The sequence below is a fragment of the Gorilla gorilla genome, chromosome 1 (genome assembly GCF_029281585.2).
Source record: "Gorilla gorilla gorilla isolate KB3781 chromosome 1, NHGRI_mGorGor1-v2.1_pri, whole genome shotgun sequence".
Taxonomy (NCBI): domain Eukaryota; kingdom Metazoa; phylum Chordata; class Mammalia; order Primates; family Hominidae; genus Gorilla; species Gorilla gorilla.
Window position 1 is genome coordinate 103955656 of NC_073224.2, and position 10091 is coordinate 103965746.

At 38.9% G+C, this 10091-nt stretch overlaps 1 protein-coding gene across 1 annotated transcript; it reads right to left on the bottom strand.

The window, feature by feature from the left end:
- Nucleotides 1-8447: 8447 nt before the first annotated feature.
- LCE6A (late cornified envelope 6A) lies at nt 8448-9585 on the bottom strand. Its single transcript, XM_055359457.2, has 2 exons — nt 9533-9585; nt 8448-8942 (listed from the first exon to the last, which is right to left on the bottom strand). The coding sequence occupies exon 2, from the start codon at nt 8919-8921 to the stop codon at nt 8679-8681; it is 243 nt and encodes an 80-aa protein (XP_055215432.1). The 5' UTR covers nt 8922-8942; nt 9533-9585; the 3' UTR covers nt 8448-8678.
- Nucleotides 9586-10091: the final 506 nt, after the last annotated feature.

The window sequence follows — 10091 nt, forward strand, 5'->3', positions numbered from 1 at the left end:
CCACACACTGGGGCCTGTCATGGGGTTGGGGGAGTGGGGAGGGATAGCATTAGGAGGTATACCTAATGTAAATGACGAGTTAATGGGTGCAGCACACCAACATGGCACATGTATACATATGTAATAAACCTGCACATTGTACACATGTACCCTAGAACTTAAAGTATAATAAAAAAAGAAATTTTTCTCCAAAAAATGCATAAGATCAGATCATAAAGAGGTAATCACTATAATACCTAAATAAAGCAGTTCTTTACATATAGCTGGTACTTACTAGGGGTTCATTGAATGATTGAGTTAATTACAAATAAAATATTTCAGTGGGCTTGGTTATAGGCCTTCATTTTACAAACAAGAGTTGGAGGTTCACAAAAGTCACCTTACTTAATCCACAAAGTTAAAATAGTGTCAGAATCAAGACTAAACCTAGGGTTGATTAAGTTCCAACCCAGTGTTTATGACTGGGGGTGGATGGAGGAGGAGCAGGGATGCAAGGTAGCAAGAGGAGAGCATGCCCATCCAGCACTACACTTCTAGGAGCACAGCATAACACTTCTGGGAGCACAGCATAGCAGCTCAGTGTTTAGTGTTGGTAGCCAGATCGCCTAACTTCAAACCTTGGTTTTGTCACTTACTGGTTGTAAACTTTAGGCTTGTCACTTGACATCTCTGCCTTAGTTGCTGATCTGTAAAATGGTGATAACATCTCCTTCATAGAGCTGTTGTAAGAATTAAATAAGTAATATGAGTAGAGTGCTTAGAAGACTACTTGGTACGTAGTAAGCACTATATAAATACGGATTGTTGCTGTTCTTCTTCTTCTTATTATTATTATTGTCATTTGTTTAGTTCAGTGTCCCTCAATGATGGGGGCCTATCTCTTTATTTCTCCCATGATTTATGAATACCCATGAATGCCAAGGGAGCATGTTGGTGACTAAGCAAAGCTGGTTTCACAACACTCTCCCTAATCCACTCTCAGGACCCCTTCCATTTCTTATAAAAAATCACCTCAAGTCACATATAGGTTGGGGCTGCAGCCATGACAATGGATACTGACATGGATTGGGCAAGGATTCAAGGTTGGAGTCTTACACTTGGGGAACCATTTTCACATATCAGGCTTATTGTATAAAGCCATAATAGAGAAAGTTTCCTAAAATATTCACCTGCAGGCTGTGAGAACAAACTGGACATTAGAGAAGCCATTAGAGTTAGTCCTTGGTCTAGGCAGGGGCTGAGTTCTCATTAGATTCAGGGTGCCTCGATCATTTCTACTCCTCCAGCAATCAAAGCAGGGCAGAGAGATTCTGACAGAGATAAGGATGTAACTCCAGGACTGACAATCAGAAAGAGAAGGAGGCACCTCTAGGTCCATGTAGGGAGGGCATATTGGAGCTCAGGGGAGGAGGATTGGGGCCAGTGAGAAACAAGGACTTGAGAGAACTGGCAGAGCTGCTAGAGAGAGAAGAGTTATAGACTCTGTGTGTGCGTGCATGCATGCGTGTGTGTGTGTGTGTGTGTGTGTGTGTGTGTGTGTGTGTGTGTGTGTAAAAGGTGTAGGTGGTATTGAAATCTTCCCTGGCTAGATGTTAGATGATATCTGGGAAGGGTGGTGAATGAAGTAGCAAGAAACACATTTAGTTAGGGCTCTTTTATCTTATTTGGACATCATTTTATGCTAGAGTGATGCATTAAGTTTTTTATTGTCCACATTTCACAGATGGGTAAATTATGTATCTTGTGAGCCAAGCTATGGTTGGCCTGAGAGACCTTCTGCTTTTAGGCATCTGCATTTTTGCTTCCTTGTATTCTTGGTGTACCCTTTCTGCCATATCATGAATAGCATTCTGTTTCAATGTACTGTGTGTTTTTCAATGGGAGACAAAGCAGTATGGGTTTGTCAACCATCTGTGTATTTGTTGTAAGAGTGTTGTTAAGTGTCTTGCTGACTATTGCAAACAATTTCTTTTAGAATCCACTGTTATGATGGTCTATCCTTTCTTTGAAGAAAAAACGAGTGTATAATAGACTGTCTCTTTATATTCTGTATGTCAGGAAGTTCAGAACTACTCATTAGGCTGAGGTATAGCAACTATGTAGGTTGTAGATTGAATATCATGTGCTCTTTTATCTACTCACAGCCTGTTCCCTATGGTTTCCTGATTTCCTATTTATAGTTGTGTAACAGAGATGCTATGTTCACTCCTGTTCTGCTTCATAGGGACAATCAAAACTGTTTCAACCTGTGCCTTATATGGAGTAAGGAGCTCTCATGCCCATAACCCCATGCAAGATACCCATAAGCTCACTCTTTGTGTCCAAACTATACGAAGGAAGCTTGTTCTCAGAAGTGGGTCAGTTAAGATGGAATGGCAGGAGGAGGAAGCTGAGTAGGAGGTTTTGATAGAAGGAGGTCCCCATGGAGTGAAAGCCTACTTCTATTCAGCCTCCAACCCCCACTAGCTGCTCCTCCTTTTTAGAGACCGTCTCACTCTGTTGCCCAGGCTGGAGTACAGTGAGTGGTACAATCATAGCTCACTGAAGCCTTGAATTCCTGGGTCAAGGGATCCTCCTGCCTCAGTCTCCTGAGTAGCTGGGACCACAGCTGCATGCCACCATGCCAAGCTATTTTTTCTTTTCTTTTTTTTACCATTTTAGTCCAGATGAGATCTTGTTATATTGCCCAGACTGGTCTCAAGCTCCTGGGCTCAAGTGATCCTCCAGCCTTGGCCTTCCAAAGTACTGAGATTACAGCCTTAAGCCACGATGCTGAGCCTCTGTTCAGCTCCTTGACCTTCAGGATGTTCTGTCTTTACCTTGATCCCATCCTTACCCAGTTTCAAGAACCCTGGCTCACTCATTCTTTCTTTTCAATAAACAATCATATAACCTGCAAAGTCAAGAAAAAAATGTTGCTTACATAGGATACACTGACTACTGAGCATTTTATAATTTTGTTTTTAAAATAGAGTACACCATATAGGCAAACTGGGATTGAACATATAATTGAATATATGGCAGATGGTGAGAGCCTGATTTCTCAGTATTGGAGTAAGAAATGATAGCTAAGCAAGGAAGGCTAGAATAAACCATGTGATACTAAATTAGAGTTAAAGACATCAGTATAAACTAATGGTTAGCTTATACAGAAAAAGATGGATACATATTGAAATAATTATGGATATACACTGATTAGTATATGCACATATATTTCTAATCTCTGTCCACTGAGAAAGCTTAGAAGCAATGACATTCCACGAGCAATGAGCACAACCAACACACTTGGTTTACAACACAATTTTTCAATAACAGAAACCAAGGCTCACTAGAGCAATGAGTTAATCTAGGTTCAGGACAGAGACTATACAAGATAAGTCTGAAGCATCTTGTAGGACCAGAAAGCCAGGGAGTGCTCAGAAAAGGAAGTGGTGGTGTTATTGGGGAAGAGACATGAGAGCCAACTGAAAGAGCTCCCAAGGCTAGAAAAATATGAGCAACAAGTAAATGACATATATTGGATTATAACCCAAAGTATGACATAAATATTATCCAATATCCATCAGTTCATGCTGATAAGAAGAAAAGATTGTATAGTTCTTAAAAAGGGAGGGAAAATAGGAAAATCTCTCATAGAGAAGAATTACAAGTAATTTATACAGCATATATAACATGTACTCCCAGCCCCATAAAGAGGTGGCTTGCCCTTGGAATGGGTGATGTGGAGTGACATCCTTCCTAAGACATGAGTACAGAAAGGGAAAGAAATGGAGTAACTTTACAATAGAGAAACTTGATGAACACTGTCCAGGGTCAGTGTTTGCAGTGAGTTCACATTGCTATATAACCTTGATATGATGTGATGAGAATGGCACTTTACCTCTGTGGTCTTCCTCCCAAAGGTCAATAATCCTATTATAATCATAGGAAAAACACTGCACAAATCTCAATTGACAGACACTCTACGAAATACCCAACAAGTACTACTCAAACTGTCAAAGTCATCCAAAATACTAAGTTGGTGCAAAATTAATTGCACTATTACTTTTGCACCAACTTAATAAAAAAAGTCTGAGAAACAGTCACAGTCAAGAGGAACCTGAGGAGATGTGACCACTGACTATAACTTGATTTTCCTAAATGGGACTCAGGAACACAGAAAATTGATTATAACAAATTTACTATTAATGTAAGATATTAACAAAGGAAACTGAGTGCAGATATACAGGAATTCTTAACTATGTTTGCAATTTTTCTGTAAATCTAAAATTATTATAAAATAAACAGTCTATTTAAAAAAATAGTGTGTACCCCAAATGTAAACTACAACGAACTTACAACTTGGAGTTAAATTGAGTTAGACATGCAGTACATGTTACCTATGATATCATGTGTGATCCCTCCACAGTCTCACAAGGCAGATACTATAATTTTTATCTAATTTTTAGATGAGGAAGATTTCAGAGGTACAGAAATTTTCATAAAGCCACAGAGTTGTCAAAGATTTGAAGTGAGTTTCATCTGACAGGATTTCAACTTGTACTTGCTCTGTTAGGGAAGGTTTGGCCTAGGACTCTTACAGATGCATGTGAAAAAAGGGGATGTGCTTTTAGTTATTTATTTATAGAAAAGCAATACATTTAAATGAAATTTAAAGTCAGGTAATCCAAATAGTTGTAATATTAAAAAATTAAGTATCAGTCTAAATAATCTGCTTATATGTTTATTTCTTAGGCTGTGTCTATTTACCTTCTCAATAAAAAACAGAATTAAGCTCACATTCATCATCCCTTCCCTCCCTCCTTCTTATTTAGACATATTTTTTATTTTAATATCATTATTGGCTACCTCTATAACTTTAAATGCTATAATTGAAACTCTATTTCTTCATTCCTGAAGTTTGGGCAGTATTTCTTGACTTCCTACTAAATCAGCACCGCATTTCCTTCACTTTAGATTAATTTTATTTTAATATATTATTTGTGATATCTGTACAGGAATAAATGAAAGGAATGACTTATTATTTATGCTGTATCATGAAGTGTATACCATCCAATAGCAAAATGCCGCCTGTCAAACACTGTAAACTCATAGCTGCTAAAAAAGTGTTATACTTAGGGAGTGGGCTATGCCAGCCGCAGTAGAGGTTGACTATGCTGACCACGGGCCAGGCTGAAGAGGGCCCTATTTGTCCTGACTGGAGACCCCAGAAAAGGTGGGCATATTGAGGTAGTGGATGGCCTGAACTGAGATCATTGGGCTCAAGTTCAGCTTCCGTGTAAGAGCTTGCTTGCTGGAAAGCTGGAGTCCAGACTTGTTGGGGAAGACAGAGTAGTGTTAGGAACTGACACCTGGGGATGTTTCAAAGTCCCTGGGGAGCGCTTCTAAACACGTAGCACCTTTTTTTCTTTTAACTTATGTTTTCTTTATTTAGTCCAAACAATACAGCATTCAACATTTTCTAAAAATTAGATAAAAGAATATATTAAATATCAAATATATAAAGTTTTCCTGTCAAAATAAAGTTTTCTGAATTAAAAGATGTAAAATATATGTAAGATTTTTAACATTTGTTAAAAGCATAAAGTTAGATATATTCTAAAGAAAAGGAATTGTACCATTTACCTAGTTTTGTTGTTCCTATGAACTTACAAAATTTTATATATAGGACATTCAAAAAATACATGTATTTATTTATTTTAACTGGCAAATAAAATTTGTGCTGTATATATTTAGCATGTACAACATATTGTTTTGAAATAATGTGTACATTGTGGAATAAGTAAATCAAGCTAATTAACATGCATTATCTCACATACCATTTTGTGGTGAGAATGCTTAAAACTACATATATATTTATGTATAAATCATGACTATATATATATAGATTTACAGGACATTTTGTATAAAATATAAAGTCTGCATTTTTCATTACTTATTACTATAAAACAAAGTACAATGTGCATGTAGTATTAAAATGAAGCCATCCTAAAGCCATATAAAAAAGTCACTCCTATTGACATTTCTGATGTACAGGCATATTTTAGGAATTGTGAAGATGCCAAATACAGCCTTTATAAAGAAAAACAATAATCAAATCATTAGTTTATTTTCATTGTAGTAATTTTGAAATCAATTTGACACAGACTAACCAGTGTATCCATAGAATAATATATAGGTTGAACACTTAGCACAGGGAATTCAAGTACTGACTAGAGAAAGCTGAGTAGGCCAAAATAATAAGTAATATTCCTGTCAAAGAAAAACAGTTTCCGTAAAAACTTTTTAAAAAATTTTCCTTTGGTAAGTGCCTGCCTTCAATAAAGAGCAGAAATAAAAAGTAGAAAAAAAGATGTTCTTACACATTGAGCTTTACACAATCAACTCAACATTGATATTTTGTATTTTTCCTAGGGAAATATGGGATTCTTCCCAAAAATCTCTCATGCAAATATAGACACAAAATTTCAAACAATGGTATATAAATATTGATAAGATATTGCTTCATATAATATCAAGCACTCTTTTTTCCTCAAAAGAGGAAGGCATCTAAACTGTCTTTAAAGTATAGATTTTATGATGGCAAATAGGTGGACACCTCTCAAGCTTTTTAGGAAGTGTCTCTTCTCAAAAAGTGGACTTTTTCCACTATAAACTGGGGCAGTCCTTTAACCTAGTACTCACTTTTGCTCTCAAACGAAAAAAATCTCCTCTACCATAATTAATTTCTTAAGTGGAGTAATTTTTATTGCTCCCAAAATGCAGTCTTGCTGAAGAGTCTGAAAAAGTCTTCATAGTTTTGCTCATTTATTCCAATTCTAAAAACTTATTCTAAGAAAATTAAGAATAACTATCAATGGGAATGATTATTTTAAATTACATTTGACAGCAAGTGCAAAAACAACATAAATGCCCAGTATTGGAGACCTAGTTATGCAGACCGTGATGTGTTCGTGAATATCATGTGTAAATAGTGTTGATCAATATTTACCAGCATGGAAGAGTATTGACAATGACTCTTGTTCAATTTTACCATTTACTTAACAGTAAAAAATATGTAGGTTATAAAGTATTCTGTAACGAACCCATTGTGTGATGTTTAAAGGTTTGCAAATACATCTATGAAATGATTAGCCATGGTTATTTTTAGGTGATAGGATTTTTAGGTTGATCTTAGTCATCTTCCTTAAGCTTATCTCCATTAACAAATCTTTATACAAGTGTGTGTCATTTGTTTAATGAGAAAAATCATGCATATGAAATTATAATTATATATAACCATGATATATATCTGCATATAGATGTGTGTCATCACAAAGGTGACATCATGTCCCAGCAATGAGGAGAATTACTAAGCTCTGAAAATGAGAATCCCACATACTGGATATTACAGGTTGAAATTCTGTTCTGAGCCTGGTCAATACAATCTATTGAGTTGGATATTTGGTTAAAAAAAGTAATGCTCTTAATGTCTTGCCAAAAATGCAGATCAACAAAGTTATTTACATAAACTTATATTTATATGCATCATAGTTGAGCTTCAAGTCCCCTTCAAGCCTGTGTAATTTATGTCATGCTTCCCTCATCTCAGACTACTAGACTTGGGGTTTGGGCCCAGACTTTTCCCAGAGGTACGATCTTTTGGTAGCTGGTGTTTGATACCTAAAGCTCAGTAAACTCAGCTGGTTTGAATTATCATGAAGACTTGGGGTTACGAACTGTGTCATATCTCTCATCTCACACCTGGCACTCCAGCCAAATTGAAATACACACCATTGGCAAGTACCACCCTTGTTATGCATTTGTTTATGCTGGATCTTCCACCCGGATGAATTTTCCTCCTCACTGCACCTCCTAGCACCAAAGTCTGCTATCTTTAGAGGTCTTGTTTAAAGGCTAACTGCCCCAGGGAGCCTCTTCTCCCCACTCCCAAGTGGGATACTCTCTTTCCTTCCAAGGCCTGGGAAACCACCTTTGATCCACACCATCAGAATGGTTCTCCTCTCTCTGCTGTCTTTGACCTAAGGTACTTTTTAAATTTCTGCTTTAAGTTCTTTTGAACACAAATTGAGAGATAAAAATGAGTAAGTTAATCAGCTTAAAATGATATTTACTAATCCACTTGTTTCTATCTGAAGTGTACATTGCATCTCCTACTGGATTATAAGCTTTCTAGAGCAGGGACAAATTTCCCACTTACATCTGTAAACACAGAGGCCAGTACACAGTAGGTGCTCAACATATGTTTATTGTAGTCTTTGGTGCTAGAATCATGCAATGACATGGGTTGATGGCTGTGAGGCTGCTGGAAACTGGGACATAAATCCCAGAACATCTGCTTCTTAAAAATACTATCAGCTGTCTTAAGAGGAAGGAGGAGAAGCACCATGCACTTGGGTTGAAGCGGGGGTCTCAGCACATCTGAGCAGGGGTCTCAAGAACTCACAGAAGTCAGGGCTCCAAGTAAAGCAGCTTTATTGTTGCTGAGCTGAAGGGGTGAATGGAAGAGAGCAGTAGCAGCGTGGCTCAGCCTAGTTCTCGCTTCTCTAGAGCTGGGGATCAGGAAGTGTTTCTCAGCCCAAATGAGAGGTTGAGGGCCTGGCTTTCCAAGGGGGAATTAGTATCCAAAGGTGGGGCAGGGAGAGAGTAACTGCACCTGTGCCTCAACTCTTCTGGGCTCAGTCGCCTTCACACTCTTCCTCTTTGCAGTGGTAGATTGTGCCCCCACTTAGGCAGCGCAGCTTTTGACGAGCCCTCCTAGGCTTCTGAACCTCAGGCCTTTGGGAACTGGAATGACAACCTTCTGAATGGGGAGCACCACAAGGAGTCGAGTAGGGAGCTAGGCAGGGGTTTGATCTTTGGGGAGGGGAGCATTTGGGAACATTTGGAGGCTTCCAAGATTGCTGCTTCTGCTGTGACATTGCTTGGCTACCAGGTCGAATCTGGAAGAAAAATAGTTATATCAGGGACCCAGGCAGCTTGGGCTTCTGTTTCTCTCCTCCACGAACTGGAGCTGTCAAAAATGGAGTCCAGCATTTACAACCCACTGAACTCCATCTCAGGAGGAGAAAAACGGACTTGAAAGGACTAAATATTTGGGAGTAAATCTTCCCAGGGGACTCACTTACTAATAACCATGTTAATGATATACGCTTCCTTAAAAAAAAAAAAGACAAATTGTACTTAGTTGAGCTGACAGTTTACTTTTCCCAGCCCAATGTCCACCTGGTTAAGTGCAAAGGAGAGCCAAGTCTCTGCTCTTTCTTTACTCTGTCTTATTCTGTCCCCAGACTCCTAAGTCTGACTGTCCCATCTCTGCTTTTCTGGCCCTCTAACTTCTATGGCTTTCTCCCATGTTAGATTATTTGGGGTCTTTCTTTTGCAGGTATCCACTTCTCTTCCCTTCTTTCTACCCCAAGCATCTCCTACCTGGCTTTTCAGCTCCCTGGGAAGAGACAAGAGGAGAGATCAGGACTGCCTAAGCAGAACTTGAGCTACATCCAAGTGTCTCCTCAGCCAGAAGTAGCCTTACCCTAGTGGAAGATGTGTCGACAAGTTATCCCAGGAGGAGTCTGGAGGCCTTGTGTTGCCATGAAGTAAGAGGCTCTTTTATATATCCTCCAGTTGAAGCCTCCAGGCCACATGTCATTGGAGGAGAGCCATGGAGCGAATGATTGATCTGGGTATTTCACAATTCCCAGTGCTAGATTCCTCAGCTACATGTAGCTGGGATGTGGTTCAAAGGCATCTGCAGGTGCGTGAGTGAGCAGAAGGCTGGGGCCTTCAGATTGGCCTACACAGAAGTGGGTACACTGGCTAATCTGGATGATGTCCTTGGGAGGCTGGGCGGGTTGCAGGTGCTGTTGAATTCTATGTAGGATTGGAGGGAAAAATCAGGTTCGACATCACCCAGGGTCTGAGGAAGACCTTCCTTGTCTACTCCCCACCCATCATCCATGACTGTCAGCATCCCATTCTGTGTCATCACCTCTGTGGAGATTGGCCCATTGCTCTAGCCACATGTGGGTCCTTCATCCTCTGACCTTTATAGATACATCTCACAGCCTTTACTATTGCTTTGGGTCATGTGA